This window comes from Chrysemys picta, chromosome 10 (assembly GCF_011386835.1).
Source record: "Chrysemys picta bellii isolate R12L10 chromosome 10, ASM1138683v2, whole genome shotgun sequence".
NCBI classification, from domain to species: domain Eukaryota; kingdom Metazoa; phylum Chordata; order Testudines; family Emydidae; genus Chrysemys; species Chrysemys picta.
Genome location: NC_088800.1, coordinates 33,864,555 through 33,887,706, shown reverse-complemented (window position 1 = coordinate 33,887,706; position 23,152 = coordinate 33,864,555). Strand labels below are relative to the sequence as shown.

At 41.0% G+C, this 23,152-nt stretch overlaps 1 protein-coding gene across 8 annotated transcripts in view; it reads right to left on the bottom strand.

Moving 5' to 3' along the window:
• The window catches only part of TLN2 (talin 2), a 378,548-nt gene that overhangs the window by 108,799 nt on the left and 246,597 nt on the right, over positions 1 to 23,152 (bottom strand). For all 8 annotated transcript variants that reach the window (XM_065558354.1, XM_065558350.1, XM_065558353.1 and 5 more), the window contains 11 exons: positions 22,932 to 23,060; positions 20,213 to 20,326; positions 17,265 to 17,378; positions 15,267 to 15,401; positions 14,724 to 14,852; positions 13,763 to 13,865; positions 10,430 to 10,638; positions 9,177 to 9,296; positions 6,752 to 6,949; positions 3,721 to 3,860; positions 22 to 115 (listed from right to left, as the gene is read on the bottom strand). In XM_065558354.1, the coding sequence (XP_065414426.1) occupies positions 22 to 115; positions 3,721 to 3,860; positions 6,752 to 6,949; positions 9,177 to 9,296; positions 10,430 to 10,638; positions 13,763 to 13,865; positions 14,724 to 14,852; positions 15,267 to 15,401; positions 17,265 to 17,378; positions 20,213 to 20,326; positions 22,932 to 23,060 (1,485 nt within the window). The remainder of the gene's footprint in view (positions 1 to 21; positions 116 to 3,720; positions 3,861 to 6,751; positions 6,950 to 9,176; positions 9,297 to 10,429; positions 10,639 to 13,762; positions 13,866 to 14,723; positions 14,853 to 15,266; positions 15,402 to 17,264; positions 17,379 to 20,212; positions 20,327 to 22,931; positions 23,061 to 23,152) is intronic.

The following is a 23,152-nucleotide window of genomic DNA, read 5'->3' as shown; positions in this document are numbered from 1 at the left end:
AGACCACAAGCTTGAGAATACCTCCAGTTCTCTGAGGGCATTGTCACATTCCTTCTGCCCTGGCGCCTGTTGGGTACACAGAGTGATGAGCTGGTTAATACTCTCCGTCACGGCTCTGAGGAGGGGGGGGGAAAAAAAAGACATTTTGAAAACTGACCAACTTCCATTATTTCCAATTTTGTCTTATTCATCTGTACACTATGAAAAGCAGTTTCAAGCCCAAATGTTCTTCCACTTCTCTCACTGCTGGTGCTTGTGGAGTAAGTGAACTATACCGTATTTGGTGGAGAGAACATAATATTTACCCCTGCTGAGAAAAATATAGCGAAAGAGGCGCCAAGTGAAATTGATCGACAGCAATCCTCACCTCAAACATAAGCCCTCTGTCCGAATCATTTGTCACCTAGCACATAAGCAACAGGTGGGATCTTCCTGTCATGATGGCAAGTTTCTAGGACATCTGCAGTTTTGGTTCATAAAGGGAATTTGATGCATAATAAATGTAAATTATTTGACAGTTTATTTTATTCTGGACCTAATGTTATGGTGCAATTTCAAAATTAAGCCTGGCCACACAACCACTATGATTGGAAACGTCAGAATACAGCAGCATCTAAAACCCACTTCCTAGCAAGCCAGGCTGTAGCACTTTTGTGTTCAGGGTACAACAAAAATTATTAAAAAAACAAACACAAAACAACAACCCAACATCCCTCCCCTAAAAAACCCCCAGAACTTTAGCAACTGTGTTGCCCAGAAACCCCCTGGGGAAGTCTATGGCATGGGCCCTCAACCTGACTACCACTCTGTATAACCAAATGTGGATGGAACTAAATTTTTCAACAATTTCAAATACCACACAAGCCCTGGTTTAGACAGAGTGTACTTTAGAGGATGTTGTGTTTGGTTGCTTGTTGATCAGACTCTCAGCATTATAGACCCTAATAAAAATGTGTGTTTTGAAAACCATCTTTTTTATTAAAGATCAAAAATGCTGCTAACAATACCCGATCACGCAGACGACATCAGATGCAATTAAAAGTATTTTAAATCATATGAACCTATCCTACATCTCACTGGTAAACACTGCCTTGTGCCTTCAAAGTTAATTCTCTGTGGAATATGAAAATTCAACTGAAAAGATGCTGCAGATACAGGGGTAGGGAGAGTGGGAGGGTCTAAGACACAAGCAGAATGAAAAATACGATATCAGCAAATGCCATGGTTTGTTCCATGATTTTTTTTTTCAATTTGAATATTCATTTAACATAGTTTTTGTGTGTGAGACATACAAATATGTATGTGTGTCTCCATTGCTTTCTTCTGGCACTCAGACATGTCATGATACATGTGCAAAACTAACAAAACTGTACCCACCATTGGAAACTATAGAGGAAAACTAGCATAGATGGACTAAAGAATGGCTTTGTGAATATCAGAGAGAGAGATGTTAGTACGATTGTAAGCTAAGGAATTTTATGTTTTAGAGCTATCCCGAGTCTGACAGTCGCATGTATTTTCCATGTTTCTAGTTTTGTTTTGTCCTGTGTTTGAGACTCTGTATAGAAACTAGTGAATGTGTCATCAGCCCTTGAACAGATTTCACAACATGGCCCACACCATTCAGAGGAGCAACCCTTTGTTTTGTACAGTAGCCATACACAGCAAAGATTTCCACAATATTGGTGATGCTTAACACTTATGCTGAAAAATACAATGGCTGCCATTTGACCATCTGCTACAACACAAGTGACATATGTGTAGGAAGTTTTCTTAAATGAGGATTTCTTAAATTCAGTGCTCAGAGATGGGTAGCAGTAACTCAATTTAATACTCTGGACCACATTGTCATAGACAGTGTGACACGTACAATGCTACACTCTTAGCCAAAATTGTACAACAGCCCAGTGGAAACTGCAGTAATTGCTTAAATGGATAATGAGAGGAAAACTAATTGTTTTAAAGCAGCTTAGCAATTTTGATCCAAAGAGGAGATCCTGCACCACCTTATGAGCCAGGTTTCCCTGAGCCACCCGCAGTACACAGATCACAAGTTGAGAACCAACGAGTGGCATTGCACCATGAGTAGTGTCAGTCTGGTGAGCAAAGCATAGCAGAAGGTACGTATATTAGCACCACAGAACAGGTCCAATCAGACAATTGGAGTTGCTGATCATTCTCACCCCCTTCTTATTACACACAGGCTGCATGTCAAAAGCAGCAGTCTATGGAACTTGGGCACTGTGCTGAAAGCACCAGCTAATGCATCACATTCATCTTGAGGCTAAGCAATTTTTATCTCATGACCTACAAAAATAGCTCTATTCATTTGTCTATGGACACTTTTCCCCCCAATACATTCTTTACTGGTGTGAATGGAACATGATACTCACAAATGGAGTCCAAGCTTCACCTTGGAAATCACTTTTATTTAATGTCTAGATTTCAAAATGCCAGTTTCTTTCCAATCTCTTAATATTCCCCTTCTGAAGACTAGTTTAATCTCCCCACCCCCCATGTTCAGCAATCCAAAGTGGAAGTAACTTATCCAGGTCTGGAAATTTTTCAAATGACTTCAAAAACCCCCCAAAACCATGAAAATGCTTTAAGAAAGTGAAAGCCAGCCAGCCACACAACTACTACTATTTGTGTTCTCTGATCAAAACATGGATGATAAGGAGAGGGCAGAGATTTCACTTTGAATAGACTACACAGAGTCTATTACAGTCTCGATTTCTGTCATGGATTATGCAGAGTTCCTGTGCAACTTAAATTTGGGGAACCAAACTCCTACATAATGTCATGAAGATAAATGCAGAGATTCCAGTGGCAGTGAAAGGGATTTACATTCCAGATACGTTTTAACAGAGTTCTTCTCATTATGCTGTGAGTTGCAAGAAAGTCACCAACTTCTGCAACATGAAATTACAATGCCAGGTGTTTTCCCGTCCTCTCGATTTCCTTGCAGGCAAAGGTTACATAAGAGTGCTCTCCCCCTGACCACGTAGAGACATCCAGAGTAAGTTAAGTCATCTAAATGTATTGTGTGCACTTCATTTGATAAAAGTGACTTGGGAAAAGAAGATAACATGGTGAGAGCACCGGGCAGTGGTACTGCAGCAGACCGTTAACCAGATTTTTGGGCAGCTCTGACAGCAGGCTTGCATAAGGTCTTCACATTCCATCTCCTTTATTGGGGAGTAGGAGTGCACTTTTAAGAGATGGGATCAGCAGCAACCCCCAAAGGAGGTGAAAACTCCAAAAATAAAAAACGGGTTCCTAGACAAAAAATAAAAGTGAAATCTCTCCCCGCACCCACATATGCAAGGACATTGCTTAGTACGAGTTTTCTTTGAAAGCCATGCCAGCAGCAGGCATATAGCAACATCCTCAGCATCTGCATGTGTGAGAGCAGGGAAGGAGGTAGATGGATGGACAAAGAACAAGCATTAGAAATAGTCTTCTTAAAAAAAACCAGACTGGATCTTCATCTGCCGTAAGTCAGCGTGGCTCTGACTTCAATAGAGCTATACTGACTTACACCAATCCAGTGTAAGCAAGCTTCCTCTGATTTCAGTTTCACTTAATAAGCTGAAACATGGAACATCCTATATGGTTAACCAAGAGTACCAGAAGAATAAGCTAACAAATAATACAGATTGCAAAGGAAAACAGTTAAACACTCTCTTAGGAAAACGAAATCAGGTGATATGCCTGTACCTTGCAGCTGCAGCTAGGAGGTTCTTAGCATTAGGAGCTCCAGGGTCAACTGAGAGAGACTTGGCAGCCAACAGTAGCTTGCTGGAGGCCATAGAGATGTTCTTGAGGTTCCCTATTACTTGAATCTGGTCCTCTTTAGTCTGGAAAACCACAGCAGCATAACATTTCGTACACAGTTTGCATTAGCTAGAGAGACAGCTAAAACTTTAAGCACTGCATTTTGGAATTCAATTGAATTATCCATCTAAAACCAATGACATGCATGGGATGACATTCCAGATAGGGCCACTGAGCATCGCCTCTGCTTGCCCAGATAGGTGCCTCTAGCTCCTTTCATATAGCAGAAAAAGAAACCCATATACAAGGAGCTTGATTTCCAACAGTAAGAGCATTCACAGAGAAGTGGAAGGAAATTTAACTACTTGCTGAACAATGCTTTTGTTGTCAACTCTCTTGTATGTCTCTGCCTGGCACATTGACCCACACTGACCCACACTGTTCGGCCAACGGGTACCAACTATATTCTAGCACCTTCTGTGTTATTTACAAGCACTCTTACTTACACCTTTACTGGATTAATGGCTTAAGCAAACAGAAATTCTGCAAAGAGACCTTCAAAAACATTTAATTGTAGGGGTGCTCTATATGAAGAAGTAATAGTTTCTGGAAAACTAAATCTACCATGTAGCTTTATTTGATAAATAATTTGAATTTGACATCACATGACATTACTTTCAGGGAATGACCAAGAAATAACTTTATACACGTGAAGTTAGAAAATAGTATTGCAGAATTACAGTATGTGACAAACAGCAGTGGTTAGATTTTTTTGTCAACGATTTATGCAATAAAATTAGCCTTTCTATGTTAGAAATATTTGCAAACAAGTTGTATTTTACTTAGTTGATGTGATCCGGGTTTTAGTCTATATATGTGAACTGCTTTCTGTATTTACTGTATTTGCCCCACATGACAGGTCACGCAAGTCATATGATACTGTTTCTGTTCTGATTGAATGACTAGAAAGCATCCTTTTTTGTTCATACATTAGATGAAAACAATCAGTTATTCATGGATATTGTGTGATCGAGACAAATCTTTCAAAAGAGCCACAAGATCATTGCTGGTAGAAAATCTCTTGCAAATAGGCATTTGCACTAAAATTTACATTTTTAATGTCAGTGAACAGCCTTGTGACTAAAGGCCTCCCACTCTAGTGTTTGTGAGTAAGTGATTAAGCGCTGACCAGCACCAGCACAGCACAGCACAAATTGATGGATTTTGTTTGCAAGAATATTCAGGGTTGCTTTTTGCTATAATAGCCAAGCTCTAGCCACAAAACATTAGGTTTAAGGGACACTAAATATAGTGATGTTGAAGAACACTGATTTGTAGCGTGGAGCCTGCAATTCAACCAGTTAGCTGCAGAATAGGTAAAAACCAAGGTGGTAGCAGGGCAAGTTGACTCATTCTACACCCCACTAAATTTATTAAAGTCACACTTAGGGGATTGTGCTGACCTAGTGTTCCTTAAACTACATTTCTGGACTGGAGGAACAGGGGTGAAATAATTCCTTTGTTTCCATGTCCATTCAGTCCCTGGGCTTCCACCTTGCAAAACTACACAATGCTGTCAGACACGTTGCACTTTACCAACCTTCTCTACAGGAAAAAGAAGAACAGGAGTACTTGTGGCACCTTAGAGACTAACAAATTTATTAGAGCATAAGCTTTCGTGGACTACAGCCCACTTCTTCGGATGCATATAGAATGGAACATATATTGAGGAGATATATATACACACATACAGAGAGCATAAACAGGTGGGAGTTGTCTTACCAACTCTGAGAGGCCAATTAATTAAGAGAAAAAAAACTTTTGAAGTGATAATCAAGATAGCCCAGTACAGACAGTTTGATAAGAAGTGTGAGCATACTTACAAGGGGAGATAGAATCAATGTTTGTAATGGCTCAGCCATTCCCAGTCCTTATTCAAACCGGAGTTGATTGTGTCTAGTTTGCATATCAATTCTAGCTCAGCAGTCTCTCGTTGGAGTCTGTTTTTGAAGTTTTTCTGTTGTAATATAGCCACCCGCAGGTCTGTCACTGAATGACCAGACAGGTTAAAGTGTTCTCCCACTGGTTTTTGAGTATTTTGATTCCTGATGTCAGATTTGTGTCCATTAATTCTTTTGCATAGAGGCTGTCCGGTTTGGCCAATGTACATGGCAGAGGGGCATTGCTGGCACATGATGGCATATATCACATTGGTAGATGTGCAGGTGAACGAGCCCCTGATGGTATGGCTGATGTGATTAGGTCCTATGATGATGTCACTTGAATAGATATGTGGACAGATTTGGCATCGGGGTTTGTTCAAAAACAGACTCCAACGAGAGACTGCTGAGCTAGAATTGATATGCCACAAGTACTCCTGTTCTTCTTTTTGCGGATACAGACTAACACGGCTGCTACTCTGAAACCTTCTCTACAGGTTGACTCCAGTCTTCGACAGATCCGTGGATGTGATGTAAAGTGTCTGCTCTGGTGTCACATTGAACAGGAGATGCCAAGTTCAGTTTATAGGGGTTTTACTGTGTGCTGAGTCCTCTTCGTACTCTGATTCTTTGGGGCATTGGGCATTCAAGCTCTAGAGCTGCTTAAGTTTAACTAACAAACTCCAATTACAATCCAATTGCACCAAAATAGAAAGTGGTCCTTTACAAAGCTTCTAACCACTGGAAAAGGCAATGGATTACACTATCTTCAGCTATACAGCTCACAAATCAATTACCACAAGGTTCACACTACATGGAAGAGCATGAAATCTTAGTTTCAACAAGCACCAGGAACAGATATATCCATCTATCTTGCACAATATGCAAACCCCACCATGCTCTTGTCACTTCTGAATGGTAGATCTGACTCTCCGGTAACATCCACTGCATCCATATAGGTTTAGACTAGCACAGTTTAACATCCCTACATGCTCAGTGTAATACAGCTATCGACTACAGTCACCAAAACTCACTTGTGCTTGACCAGCCATTTCAATACCAGCATCAAGGAACTCATCGAAGTCATCACTGAACTTGCCAGAGGCTGCAGCCAACTCTCCGCTTTGGCCCCGGGTAGCATGAACCACTTCCCCCGCCGACTGGTTCAGGTCAGCTGCAGCCTGGTTCAGTTCACTTTGGGCTTCTTGGAAAGATTTAGAACTTGGAGGCAGCTTCAAGAGAAGACAACGTGTGTCTTAGTGACCGCAGAGACCAACCATTCAGACTAGCCCTTAATTACGCAGTTCAACACAATTCAAAACATTAAAGCAATGGCAGTGTGATCTTTGAACTTGACAATACTCTGCATAGATTCCATGGCCAAAAGGGACCACTGTGATAGTCTAGTTTGACATCCAGTACCTGGATTGTTAGGATTTCTTTTATTTCAGAGATGACCCGAACCATAATCCTGTGTAACAACCATTCTGCTGGCTGGGCAGACTGTAGGTACTAAACTCTAAATGTCTTGCTCCAAAGTGCAGGACTCTGCCAGTCGAGCTCAGAGCCGGCAGTCCATTAGCCAGGAGGAATAGCAGCCATCTTCAGGCTCAGTCACAGAAGGGAACAGACCCCCTCGGTCAGTGTTACTCAGGTCCCAGCAGCCCCTAAAACTTCAGGATTGTTCAATATATAGAACCAGTTCTGATTTTTGGGGCTCAAATCCATTTCTGCTTTAGATATTGGCAAGTTAGGGTCAAGTAATTGATCCCCATCTCAGAGGAGACATGGAAATACTCTGATTTGTCCTTTCATTCTAAAATACTGGCAGCTGTAAACTAGTGTGATGGGGCAAGGCCAGATGGCTACAGTAAAGTAGTGAGGAACAGGTATGTTAGCCCCAGGCTAAACAAATCCCTGGTACCATGGTAACCAAATGGCAGTCGCTCCAGATTAATGAAGACACCTGGGGCCAATTAAGATCCTTCTAGAAGGCAGTGGAGATAGCTAGGTTGATTGGGATACCTGAAGCCAATCAAGGACTGCCTGGAACTAGTTAAAAGCCTCCCAGTTAGTCAGTGAGGTGCGGGTATCAGGAGCTATAGGAGGGAGCTGTGCTGCGGGAGGAACAAAGCAGCATAAATCTATATCAGGTGCAAGGAAGGAGGCCCTGAGGTAATTGTGAAGAAGATATTGAGTGGGGGCTGCTGTGGGGAAGTGGCCCAGGGAATTGTACACGTCCTATTTCCAAAAAGTCAGCTTCCATAGCTGCTAATTTTAGGGTCCCTGGGCTGGAGCCTGGAGTAGAAGGTGGGCCCAGGCTCCCCCCTCCCCTCCCTGATTAATCACTGATACTGGGAGACAACAGAGACTGTGCGAGGGAGGGTTGCTTCTCCTCACCTCCCTTGCTGGCTTATGATGAAATTGGCTCAGTGAGCTGTGACCCTTGCCTCTAGAGAGAGAAGGGCTATGTGGAGGGTCTCAGTGAGCTTCTGAGGCTAGCAAAATCCGTCAGGAAACACAGGACCCACGGAGTCAAGGACAGAACTTTGTCACACTAGGCACAAACTTTGGAGGCTCTGGTATTCCAAGGCATTATCCACTCCCCAAAATAAGCTTCACAGAACAGATTTACAGTAACTGAACTGAAAATGAGCTCTGTGTAAGCTCAGAAGCTTCTCTTTCACCAACAGAAGTTGGGCCAATAAAAGATATTACCTCTCCCACATTGTCTCTGTAATATCCTGGGACCAACACAGCTACAACACTGAAAATTACAGTAGCTGTGTTAATATTAATTGGCTCCTAATTGTGTTTGAGGCCTGAATTGACTATTGCATTCATGGAAGTACTTGACTGATTGTACTTGAATGTACAATCCTCCATTCATCTGTGGAACAGGTGGAACTAGTAATGGAAGAGTAAACTTGACCAAACGACAGAACACCCATATGCCTCAGGCAAGTTACCAGTTTGCCAGCTATTAGTGACATTCAGGGTGGGAAATAGGGACATGACTTGTAATTTCATTTAAACAGATTCACCACAGATTTTTAGAAGGGATGCAACAGAAAAATAGTGACATTTTGATACAAAGCATCAGAAGGGAATATCCCCAGGTGGCAGGGATCATGGTTCTTATACTGACTCAAAAGGATCACTTCTAGGAAGAAAACAGATTGTATGTTTTAAGTGTCCGCATCCATTCAATCATTGGTCCCTCTGCCGAGACTACAACAAAGGAGCGAATGTTAACCTAGGCAGGGTTAGCAATCTTTACAAGTCACAAACATGGAGACTTCCCAAAATCAACAGAAAAGCAGTTCAGGATAAAAAATGGCTACTATACAAGACTGACTTGTAATCTAGAGTATATCGGCTATTCAAGAATTTAAATTGTGAGAAACCCAGGCCAGATTTTTACTTCTGAAACACCATTTAACATCAAAGATTTCTCACCGAATCAACAAGCAGTTTCTTGCTGGATTCTCCAATGCTCTTCAAGGCCACATCAACATCCTTTTGTCCAGGCAGACAATTCACACAGTTATTTAATGAGTGAGACACAGCTTTGGCCACCTGGAAATATACATACAGGCACAGGCAAAACAAATGAGAAATTCCAATGAGGAATAAGGTCCTATACCACAATAAAATCTAGCTAAAGGGCAGTGTGTTTTGGAATGTCTAAATCCTAATCCTGGCTTAACAATGACTCCTCCTCTGAGGCTGGTCACTTAACCACTCTCCCTCAGTTTTCCCATCTACAGGGGAAACTAGCCAACGAACCGGGTGTTAGTTACAGAAAAGCTTTAAGTATTATTGTTCACACAAGCCTGCAACAAGGCTGCCTGGGGGGAAAGGAGCAAATGGGGCGGTTTGCCCTGGGCCCCCTGTTTTAGAGTGCCCCAAACCAAATGGCGTTGCAACCTGGTGTGCAGGGTCGCAGTGCCCCTCAGGTTTGGCCTGGGAGACACTGAAATCTCACATACTGAGTTGCAACACCACTCACTGAAATCCTCCCCCTTCCCCCACGATGGAGGGACTGCTGGGACAAACCTGAGAGGAGTTACGACTCTGCATGCCAGGTCATAACACCTGAGGCGTGAAGCCAGGGCCAGCCCCATGGGACAGGAGTCAAGCTGCACCCCATAGTGATAATATTTTTGGAAGGATGGAGGGCCTGAGTTTCAGATATTTCCCCAGATTCCCTAAAACCTCTGTGCAGCTCTGCCTCAAGGCACTATTACTTAAAACACGTCTCTCAAATTTTGATTTAAAAATAGTCAAACTCCCTCAGTAAACAGAAAAAGGACCTTTCGTTCCGATAACACAATGATGAGGTCCAGTAATGCTCAAACATCACTTGTTTAGAAAGATGGATGTGTTACAAATACCGCAAGTCGACTCAGGACCCTTCATTTGGTAACATCAAATTTAATTATTTTTTCTATTTCACAATCAAGAGTATACTGCCCAAATAAGGCATGGGCTAAAGGCCTTATTCATATGCCGTAAGGTACAACAGGCACATCACTGCATCTCTTAAAAAGAAGCCTTTGTAAAGAGAATTACATTAACAGCATGTCTCCCAAAGGTGCCTAGAATATTACATTCCAGAACTGGCTGCATTATTAGTGCCCTGAGCTAAACATGAAGTCACTCTCTGCACTTTTTGTACAGCAGGCGCACTAATCCAGGTTGCAACTTACCTGAGCTAACCTCTGCTGACTTTCTGCATCCCCAGGTGCAACCAGAGCCTGTTTTGCTTCCTGAATAAGCATAGCAGAGCCTTCCATGACATCCCTTGCAGAATCTAACATTGCATGTGCTGCCATTGGGTCAGTGGTGGATGCTGAAACGCCTCTTGCTGCCTGAGCCAAAGTCTTCAGAGCTTGAGCTGTCTCCCTGGCAGCAACCCCTACATTCAGATTTCATTAAATACTTGGTTAGTATCCTCTAAGGCGCAATGTGTATTCTTTTATGGCAGCTGAATTGCAAGGTAATGACCCCCTTTCTACAGAACATTGCAAACATTTTAAAATGAGAGTGTTTCAGATGTGAACACGTTTGAGAAATAACCACAGCAAAGCCATAAAATCAATATTATACCCCCAAAAGCTCATTTCAGGGTGGTTCTAAATCACCAAACAGATCTTTTTTTATGGAGGGAGAAGAAGAAAAATTTAACAGTTTCAAGTTACTTCCAATTTAGCTAGTGAAAAAGTACAAGTCTTAGCTACCAGTGGTAACAAGTTCAAAAAAGACTAAATGACACAGGATTTAGACTCTTATTGGCTTCCAAGGAGACTTAGGGCCCTGAGAGTCTAAATCTCTTTGGAAAATGGGACTTAGGCTTTTGAAATTTTCACCAAAGCTGGATAGGGCACAAGCTGAAATTGAAGTATAAAAGCTACACAGAGGATTTCAAGGAGAAAGCAGCGCAGTAGCATAACTTAGTTTCAGCATGCAGACAGTCATGTAGCAGACCTATGAAAACTGGCTTGTGTAGCCTGTCTGACCTATACTCTCAATATGTTCACAGCCATGTTGCCAAGACCTGTGACCCTGCAAGGAGTGGAAGAAAGTAGCTATCTTGTGTTTAATTCATCCTTACTGAAATGCTATATAGTACTCTGGAACTGTTAAATGATCTTTATTAGCCCCCAGAGTAACAGAGGTAAAATCATTGTCTACACAGCAATGAACTGCATAACAACACGCTCCATTTATGTAGGTGGTCTTTTTCAGTTGCAGCACAGAAGTTAATTCTGTCATTCCTACAACAAAAATACTACAAAAAGGTTCCCATTCACTGCACCAGTCTGCTTTGTTACATCACTTGCTTTCCAATCTATAAATATTTAGACAGTTACACAGCTGGGATGTAGTTTCACAACTTAATGAATACAAATTACATGGCCGCTAATTAAAAGTGTATTAATGTTAACATGCTCAGTACTACAATTGCAGAAGTAAAGCAGGGTTAATTCTATGCACTGATCGGGTTTGCCACTGTTTCTAGTTTCCATCCCTCTCTTCAGTGACCTGCAATACAAATTTTGCCCTGGCCTATTCCTTACTTATAAGCCACAAATAACTCCTCAACTCTCCCCAGAAAAATCCTCTTTTTTCTACATTAGAAGTGTCAGGTTCTGAATTCTTTTTTCCTTCACTAGTTACTTCCCACTGGAATGGGAGTCAGGAGTCCTGTCTTCTAATCCCAGATTATCCACTCACCTGCTGTATGACTGTGTGCAAGTCACTTCACCTTTCTATGGCATCTTCCCCTTCCCTAATTATTCTGATTTGTTTATTTAACCTTTGACCTCCTCAGGGCAGGGACACTCATAGCACACAGATCAATAGGGTCCTGATCACTGCTGAGCCTGAGATGCAGCTACTGTCAGTCTCAATAAAAGGGAAAATGAGGAAGATGAGTTTTAATATTTATGGCTCCAACCCAGTCCTTTAAAGATCATGCCAAAGTCCTCCAGGAGGCAAGTCAGCACCTGAAATGTCGAATATAACAGCTGCGCAGATTTATAAAAGTGGGGGAGGGGTCATCACATATCATGCAGCAACAATAAAAAAAATGCCTGATGGTTCAGTCTTCATTTGGGGGCAGTGAGTTTCAGTCAAACAAAACAAAGGAAACTCGCAAATGAACAGAAGGACAAATATGAACTGCAGTGACTCTTCCACCAGTGGAATATAAAATTAGGATTAACAGTACCCAAGTGCTATGCAGTAAACAACAAAACACCCATAGACCACCACCTCAGCATTTGTTCAAGCACAAAAAGATTTTCATATTACCAAAGTTTGTATTGGATAGAAAGTACGGAAACAGATACTGAAGAGGACTTTCAACTACATAGGAATGCATTACTGGCTAGGATTTTCTAACCTAACAGCTATCTTATTGCTTGATTTTAAAAGAGCTACTAGATTTCAGCTTCAAGTATCAAGACTTCTGAATTTTCATTGGACATCCAACACTGACTTCTGTATGACTATGTAAAATTTGTGTCATCTTAATCCAATTATATCCAGTTCAAATGAAAGCAACTGACATCTGTGTAGTCTTGATCCAATTACATCAAATTAAACAGTAATTGCCATAATGATTATCAATAATATTTAAAAATATCCCATTTCAGCATTAACGTCAACACCTACTTAGAGAATTTTAAGGACTAATATTTGACGTCCATTTAAATGTACGCATCCTTTTCCAAAACAGAAATGTAAATACTTTTTAGAAACAGACCTATTTCAGTAAAATAATGCACACAACGCGCGAGCTGGAGTAACTGTGGAAAACCACACATGGAAAGATTGTGCATCCATGTCATCCACTGGCTTTATCCCTTACTATGCAAATCTGATGCATGAATTAGAGATACTAACTGCATGATACATGTAAATTCAGAACATGCAGTAAGGGGTACACCGTTTTAACAAACACATCTTGTGTTCAATGCTCTTCAAGGCCACATCAACATCCTTTTGTCCAGGCAGACAATTCACACAGTTATTTAATGAGTGAGACACAGCTTTGGCCACCTGGAAATACACATACAGGCACAGGCAAAACAAATGAGAAATTCCAATGAGGAATAAGGTCCTATACCACAATAAAATCTAGCTAAAGGGTGGTGTGTTTTGGAATGTCTAAATCCTAATCCTGGCTTAACAATGACTCCTCCTCTGAGGCTGGTCACTTAACCACTCTCCCTCAGTTTTCCCATCTACAGGGGAAAACATAAAAAAACCAAGTGCTTTCAACTATTCAATATGCACATTGCAGCATTTTCAGCTTAACTGGGGTCTCACAACACTAATCTCTAAACCACATGGCGTTTAATTGTACATTGAAGAGCTATCTCCTCCACAAAAAAGGTTTGGATTTTTTTTTTTTTTTTTAATTAACAGAAGCCCCAACTTATATTGAATATACACTGCTAGACAGCAGCCTCTGCAACCTGGTATCTTCTTTTACAAAGTGTCTTATTTTCATTAGCAATTTCCAGTAACAGTACCTGTGTAGTGCTCATTGCCTTGAGCAGCGCAAGTCAACAGCTGGGCCATTGATGAACCAACAGCTTTAGAGGTACTTCCGAGGTCCTGCGCACATTTTTCCAGCTGTGAAAATATTCAAGAGATAACAGTCTTTGTTTAAACTGAATTAAAATACATTTTCCTTCCAAGAGCAATGGAAAGATTTCCCGCCCCCTTCCTCCCTCCCTCCCAACTAGCATCCACCTCAGCTACTGAAACCTACACCTTGCTGCCCTGCATTAGTGAGTCTCAGACCCTTGTATTTTCATTGTACAAGTTGAATGAAATGAAGGTAGCAAATAGCAGGCACTATGAGAAGGAAATTAGAGCTTTAAAATTTAGTTCTGATAATTAGCAATATAAATAATGACGTATTTTTTAAGAACATATTTTGCTCTCTAAGCCCAAGGTAAAAAAAATAAAAATCAAGTAATGAGCTCGTGTGTATTTTTCATTACAATGTACTGGCTAAACAAAGGAAAGAAAGACCTTAAAAATCTTTATGACAGCATCCTTAAAAGCTGATTTTTTTCCCCCTCAGTACTCTAGGGAAGGAGGCCCTGCCTCCAAAAATTATTTCAGCCAGAGAACACTTTCTTATTGGCATAAGGATGTTTCCTGGTGTCAGAGCTGGAACAATTTGTATAGTGGCGGTGCTCAGAGCCATTGAACCAAACTGTAACCCCTGTATACGATGGAAACAACTTCAAACTCAGGGCTGCTGCAGCAGCACTCCCAGCACCCCTACTTCCAGCACCTATGCGTAGTGTTGGGAATGGATTTTGGAAGAATATCTGTGTAAAATGCCATTGGAATGAGCATGTGACTGACTCCTTTTACCAATGACACCTTAAAACTGAATTTTAACAACAGCTCACTCAAGTTATGGGACAGAATTCCTAAATGATGACCATGCTAAGCCTCTTCTGCCCCACTAGTTACCGTTTCTCCTGGGAGTGGTTTTAACTGTCCATCTACAGCGGCCATCTTAGCATCTTGCAGTTCATTTCTGAGTGTTTGGACTGTGTTCAAAGCAGAGTCAATTTCCATAGGGCCACATGCTTCATGAGCCTATCCAGAAAATAGACAAACAGAAACCGTTAGGATCATTAAGCAACTGTCCTACCACCAAAAATGGGAAGATTCATCAGTGATCATGTCTTGGAAGATTATCTGTTTCTGAAGAGACTATGCAGACACCAAAGGTCATCTTGGCATGCTGCATATCTTGGATACAAAACTACTGCACAACATACTTAGCTTGCCAGCAGAGGAATTCATTGTCCAGAGCCACAAAGGGAACTGAGACATATTTAGCACCGTTCAATTTCATTTTAGGTGATTAACTCACAATCAATAGAGCTAAAAGAACAGCAATGAATACAGACTTCCAAATGACATTTCCTACTGCACACAAACTTTTACAAAATCAGGTGTTGTAAGCCACAGTTAACCTCTAACTGCTCAAAAGGGATATTGACCCACCTTTTGGGAGGCAGTTCTTAGCTCAGCTAAGCTCGTTGCAAGGTTCTTGGCACACTGACTTAGCTGCATTGCTGCGGCTTGGTCACTTACAGTAGGTACTGCAGCTTTGGCGGATGCCACCATCTTACTTCCAGGCTATTTAAAGATTAAAGAAGAATGCGTTGTGATTCATCAGCTCATGCCTATAACCTTGTATAAATGCTTCCAATATGAAACTAGGTCTAGAACTGACAGAACATTTAGGACACTAAGTTTTGCCATTATTTGCCATTACCACTGTGTAGGCTGGCAGCCACCTGACTACTAGGACCACTGCAAATGCATCCAGTTTTACCTATGCTTTATCCCTATCCAATCCCGATTCGTGTATTCACATGTTGTGCCTTGTCATAATCCTGAGCAGTGGGATCTCTGCAGCAGCCATTGTCTTTGCTTTATTTAGTTGCACAGTGCCTAGCTCAATGGGTACCAATGTCTGACTGGAGCCTCTAAGTGGCTCCTGTAATATAAATAAATAAATAAATAAATAAATAATAGGGAGTTTAAATATTTAAACAGAACAGTTTATCAGTTGTGCATATGTTTACACAGACATACATGGACAATATACATGGTACATTTGTAATTTCTTGCAACATTTCTGAATATTTAATGTTTTCCTTCTCAATATTAGTAAACAGAAAAAAAATCAGTTAAGTAATAAACCAGCACAGGATCTGCGGATAACACACCTTGCTTACCTTCCAATACTATGTCATCTCCATGGGCCCCAAGTACTTAAACAGACAAGGTGAGTAGTCCTAGTGACTTCAATGGGACTATATGGGTGAGCTAACTGTGACAGGGTGCTCCAGTGCTGCATGGAGTACCTTAATGACAAATTAGTCAGAACAGAAAGGGGATAATTGCCCTAATTAAATCATGTCAGGTCAGGTGAGGCTGATTAGGTCTGGCGCCAATCAGGCCAAGCACAGAGAAAAACAGCTCCTGAGCTTGAGTGGAGGCAGTTTTAAACACAGGAAGGTGGCGGACTTGATTTGTCATTCTGGGCTTTGTTCTTTTCCTTTGTGCTTTGGAATGTGTTCAGGGAAGGAAAATAAAATGTGCAGCTCTCAAAAGAGAAAAGCACCTGTGATTTTTGATTTTATGCAAGCCAGACCACAGCTTGAGACAGTCCTGTGACAGCAACATGAGTAGAATTAGACTCAATGCCTTATTTCACTTTTAATACCCCACCAAGTGGTGACAGTGACCACTGAAAAGATTCACTTCTTCCCCATAAGACAGAAGGGAGTGCCTGACAAATCTGAAAAATTTATAACATTTCAGTATAGAGCTTCCTGATTTTATTTTAACTGCCAATAATAGTTCCAACATTTATCTTGAAGCAACATCTGGCCCTTTGTTATTAAAACCACCCTTTATCTTTTGTTCGGTGTTTGGAAGGAAGCATAGATTGTTGCTCATCACTTGGGTTCTCCTCAAAACCTTGATTAAGTTAGATCACTTCTGTGTCTCAGAAAGCCATCTGAAAAGCAGGGGTGACACTTGAGAACTCCAGATGAAACACTGTGGCTATATCTAAACTAAGGAACTGTACAATGATGGTATATCCAGCTCCAGTGGAATGTGTAAGAGCTCTAGTTTAGGCAAGGTTCCAGACACTCATGGCATTTTCACTGCCTTGCCAATTGAGCCTCCTTTTCAATAGCCAATCTCAGCGCAAAGTGTATCACATTTTCACACTTTCAAGGAAAGCTGAACAGACAGTAGCCTGTGTTACCTGCGGCTCAAACTCAGGGCAGTTGTGGCAACACCTATTGCCCCAGTGACAAACTAAGTTCTCCTCATCACAATCAATGACTAAACACAGAGCTCTCAATTTGTCCTTCCAATGTGACATGCAAATTTCTCACTCCACAAAGTGAAGACAATTCAAGACCCACAAGGTGCTCTTGAGGAAAAAAAAATATCCTGAATTTCTTCGATTCAGTTTACCTGAAGGAAGTTCTGGCTGGAATTTATCAGCGCAAGCTGAGCACTGAGGTCTTCCGCCTGAGCCTGGCTTTCCCTCACACCCTGCACCAGCTGAGGAATGTGGTCAGCAACATTCTGTCGGCAACAAAGGAGCAAGTTTTAATTGTTAAATTTAAAAACTCATTCAATACTAAACAAAGCCTCACATCCTATGGAAGAGAGCTACAGAATTTAAAAGGGATGATACCAATATGATTCTGTAGACAATAGTTAGGATTTCACAGAACTTAATAAATCTGAGATTGACTGTTTAGGAGAGTTCCTACAGTATTTGAAGAACTTGACTCTTCCTATAGAATTCTAGAAGTTAGTTTATAAAGGAAGGTTAAGACTTTTCTGTAACAAAAAAGGTTCATCAGAGATATTTTCACTGACTCAGGAATGTTTTGTTTTGGACATTTAAACTACTGTTTTACACTCCAAATTGCTTAATTGTGTAGATCTTTCAAGCACCCTTCTTGCTTCAAGAAAACTTTCTCTCTCTCCTTTGGTACTCACCTTACTTTTATCTGACTTCCAATAAGATGTTTATAGTATGGTTGTAATGTTCTGAAAATGTATATTGTTAAAATTGTATTCTCACCCCTATTCAAATATCAACTCGTGTTCACATGATTTATCTCCAATACAGTCTCCAAAAATGTTTTCCACTTCAGGAAGAAACTTCAAAAGCGGATTTTATCTGCTGTATAATAAATCAATGTCAAAGCTAAACTTGAATGAACAGCAGTCAACACATAGAAATGCAAAAGGCAGTTTATCCTATTGAAAAAAATATCATCTACCTACCAGATAAGTTTTGTATGCCCCGCTCTTTGAGATATGTTCAAGCTACTTCTTTTATTTACCAAATTTTCAAAAACTCTAATGTGGAAGGTAATACACTTAATAGCCAATTGGTAAGTGTTAATGTCTTTTTCTGGGATCTTTGACTTGAAAATGTATGTCTATTATAGTTGCGGTGTTCCTGACTTCTGCATAGCTTCTCTCAGTAGAAGAATAGGCTCTTTTGCACTCCACTTGATTTCTTATTTCTCTAGGGGTCTTGAAGCAACATTATTCACAAGCACAAATTAGTCTGCCAGCTGTAGCTAAACCACAAAAGAACAGTCTCTTGTCAAGCGACTTACTCTGCGCTCTGGCTTACAATCAGGAAAATGTGAGGGCGTCTCCATGTGCTTACCTCTGGCATATCACAGCTCTGTGCTCTCAGCAACCTACTCGTCAGTGAATCTGGAATCCCATAACCCAACACTATGGTCTCATTACAATTTGGTTTGGAAAGGGAATTTAAGGGCATAGGCTGCATGTAGGGTGACAAGGTGAACCTGGGTCACAGTATCAAGCTGCTATCCATGTTGTCTCAGTACACTAGGGAAGCATTTCTTCTCATTACACCACAAGCCACTAGCCTTGCTTTATAGTGTGTTAAAATAGAGCATTCAGAAATTTCACTAGTAGTCGTCACCCCAGTCCAGTTTCATTACTATTCATCATTTCCATATCATCTCTCGTGAACATGGTGCTTTACACACGTGTAGAAGGTCAGTCTTTGCTCAAGGTGATTACAATCTAAATTAGACAAGTCAGGTCCATGGACCAAGGAAAGGGAAGGAAAGTACTGCTCTTGGGCAGCTGCACTCTGGACTGCGATACAACCTCCTTACCTGTACTGGAGCAACCCTAGAGAACAGAGACATACCTTCCCTTCCCCACCTGTACAATATTCACTGGATACCAACTCTGACCATAAAGAGCAGTCTGCCAGTTGGCCTACATGATACCACGCAGCCACTTATCTGGCATGAAGTTAAATCTCTTGCAATGCACAACAGAAAAGCGCAAGTTGACAGTCACAAGTGATAATTCCTCATATTCATGAGATCTGTATAAGAATTTCCACCACACAAACCTCCCCCTGAACAGCCTTCAGGAGGCGATATACACATATTGTGATTAGCAGCCACACAGTTCAAGAAGCATGGCACAGATACCAATTACTAATAGGGTAGAAGATCTGTACTTCTGCTGTGTCAAGTGATGCTGGGGGCACAGCTAATAAACACCAGCCACTGGCCATGAGTGTTACACCTAATTCCACTGGTCACTACAAAGGAACAATGTCTCCTATTTCTCTAGTCAGGACCAATTAAGACCTTAAACAAAGAGGTAAGGCCTAATTAAGTCCCAGTAGGCTTTGTATCTGTCCCCTGAGTACTACTACTGAGTACACTACTTCAAGCAATGCTCCTTAGACAGCTCTGGAAAAGCATACAGACTCTGAAGGCGATTCACCATGGGATGGTTCCTACACAGTGAACTGGCCGTGAAGGCTTCCTGTCAGTTCACTACTCTTTCAGTGCAAGGCAACCCCCAAGTAATCCAGTTTATAATCAAATTTAACACCTCTCTGCCTGATGTACGCTGCATGTAGGGTATTGCTGATTTATCTGCAGCATACACCCCAAGAAATATGCCACATTTGCAGCAGGCTTGCATTTTGGAGATACTTGCAAAAAATATTCACATCCGCTCATCCTCTGTAATAGGTACTGCCTAAAACATTTGTAAAAGGCATCTACATTGGACAAGGCACACTGCTGCCTTGCACACATTCTAAAACAACATTTCCCTGACTTTAACAGATGATAACTAACTGTGGGCAACAAAACAGGAAAAAAGCATTCTTAGAAGTAAATGCAGCGTTCTATTTGGTACAGCAACGGAACAAGAATCAAATGCTTTGGAGTCAGACTGACACATTCAACTTAAGAATTCCTGTCCAAAGGCACAAAGTGATTAAATCAAGGGAGCTGAATTTCAGTTTCCTAAGAAATTAACTGCATTAAAAGGGACACAGACTACAGATTATCTGACAAGTGACTGCTTCCTCTGTTAGGAAATATTACCTTGCAGCTCTGGACAAGTTGCTGGTGGGCTACTGTGTTCTTGTTGGAAACGGCCGCATTCTGAGAGGCTGCAATTGTCTGAGTGGCAGCAGCTGCTGCCTGTTTAGCTGCAAACTTTAAAGGGGGGGAAAAACAGTTAAAAGGCTGAACTGGTATAAGCTTGAGTAATGTAGAGAACACAACAGATAAAATAGGCATTATTGCATTTAGCAACTGGAACCTATGAAGTCATTACCTCCCCTTGACTTAATTTACCATAAAGAACTCTGTCACTTTCCACTGCAGATGAAAAATGAAATGATCATTATTATCAATCCGTACATTTCTAACAACAAAGGAAAAAAACACCTGGCACCATAAACATGCTAAGAGCTTCCTTCTTCACATTGTTAGTCTTTCATTGCAAAAACTTATTAGGAATACTGAAGAGCTATTGTTAAAATAGCCTACAGCATAATGACAGGCTGCTGAATGAGATGTGAAGACCCACAGTAATCTAAAGCAGGGGTTCTCAACCTTTTTCTTTCTGAGGCCCCTGCAACATGCTGAAAAAACCTCCACGGCCCACCTGTGCCACAGCTGTTTTTCTCCATATACAAGCCAGGGCCAGTGTTAGGGGGTAGCAAGCAGGGCTATTGCCCAGGGCCCCACCATGGGGGGCCCCGCAAAGCTAAGTTGCTCAGGCTTTGGTTACAGCCCTGGGTAGCGGGGCTTGGGGATCCGGGCTTTCAGCCCCATGCTGTGGGGCTTTGGCTTTCTGCCCTGGGCCCTAGCAAATCTAATGCTGGGTTTGCTTGGCGGAGCCCCTGAAACCTGCTGGTGGCCCCCTGGTTGAGACCTCTGGTTGAGAGCCACTGATCTAAAGCATTAGGAATAAAGTCCAGCTGTTTGTGTGGATTCAGGAATTCTTTCAAAGGAGCCTCTCCCCTCATCCATAGCATTTTAATTAAGACGCAGGTTGAAGTAGTAAGAGTATTGTCTGTTATGTGCAGAAAGTCAACTGCAAGGGTTTCGAATTCAACTATCATGGAACTGCAATATCCAAAACACATCAAGGAAATTAGTAATACAAACTGGATTTAGATTCCAAAGAAGAACTTGGCACCATGTTTAAAAACAATGTAGACACATTTGCAAACTCTCTCTCGAGTTTAACCTAAAGTGATTTGTCACTGACATCTTGATTGCGCAATACTCTGCTACCTGCTATAGTCACTTGGCAATAATACATTGCACCACCATGGAAGAGACCATGCCTATGGAGTGGAACAACTTGCAGGGGTTAGTTCTAGGGATATAAGGGGTCAATAAAAGGAGAGGAGGATAAATAGAGCAGTCCATTTGCTACATTAGCAGTCCAAAGATCAGAATCATGGATGTACCTTGAAAAGCATTCCTCATGGGAGCAAAGGACCAGTTCTACTTGGGACTGCTCAAGACAAAAAAGGTAAGACACTAAGGTGATCATACGTGGAAGACATGAAGGGTTGAGTTTGCTTGGGTCTAAAAATACAGAGGGAGACCCTGAACTCAAATACTAAGAAATCTTATTACTGGTCTCTCTCTACACACCTCTCTCTACCAAAAGAATAAAATTCCACCTCTTGCCAAATACATTCCAATATGAACAATATTCTTAACATTATTCTTAACACCATTCCTTAATTAACCCACCTAATAAATACATCCATCCTTGAACATGAGCTTGTTAGTTCATCTAAACTATTACTGACACAGATTACTCATAGAGGGGAAAAAGGTAAGATATTTTTACAGAAAAATAACACCTTATTTTCTACAAGGGTTTCTTATAATGTAGCTAAAAAGTTCATTCTAATGCATCACTGCTTAAAACTACTCAAGATTCTCTCATTTTACATTGACACAGTAGTTTTAATACAATATACATCCAGATGAAGATTATCTACTCAGATCTTCTTGTTGGTCTCATCTTAATCCACTAGAATCATTTTCAGACTATTGTAAAATCTCAGTTGAAAACCAGTACCTAAGAGGTATCTCCGCCCCCGCCCCCCAGTCTTTTGTACATTTAATTTGCAATTGTGAAGGTCAGACGTCTCTAGAAGATTAAAGTAGGCTGAATTTCATCTCTACAGTACAACAAATTGCCCTTTTTCCTTTGCTGCACCTCTGGCTATTATGTATTGCTTCCAACTTTGTTTCTGATCCTTTGCTTCTTTGGGTGGCTTTAGAGTTTAGTTGTGATGCAATCAGATGTGTTTTGGGGGCAGTTTAAGTGAAGTTCTGTTGCACATTCTTGTTAAAAATCTCAAATAATATTTGGTAAAAAACATAAATCACAGGACTACGGATGATTATTTAAATGGAAATGAAACAGTGAGAACTCCATTGTATTTACCCTGAAGATCACACCACCAATAAAATGGCTGAATGAATACAGCAGTCTCATAATAACAAAAATCCCTCCAGCCTGTTTGTTACTGACAACGAAACTATTGCAAGTTAATAAAACATTTAATATGCAAACTAGTTAATTTCACACTACACTCAGTCTGGAATGCAACTTTCAAATGAAAGTGCCCCATATTAGCTGTGTTTAGGTCCATTTCTTATGGGGAACTTGAGATTTTTTGTCTAAAGTCTGCATTTATAATTGTTGGAATGTGCCTACGCAGATATGGGTTTGCATAATTAAAGAAGTGTAAAATAATAGAATCAAGAGAGTTTGGTTTCAAACCTCTAATCTGTTGACAATTTTCTTCTTGATGGCATTCTGAGCAGCTGCATTCGTGGCAACCCGTAATCCCTCGGCCGCTTCTCTCAGTCTCTGCTGTTGGTCTTCATTTTCAGGATTTGCTGCAGCCCCCTACACAGGAGTTGCGAGTAAAATACAAATCTTCAAAAAATGTCCATGTCTACATATTAAAATATACAAGGAATTTAAGTCCCATTATCCTC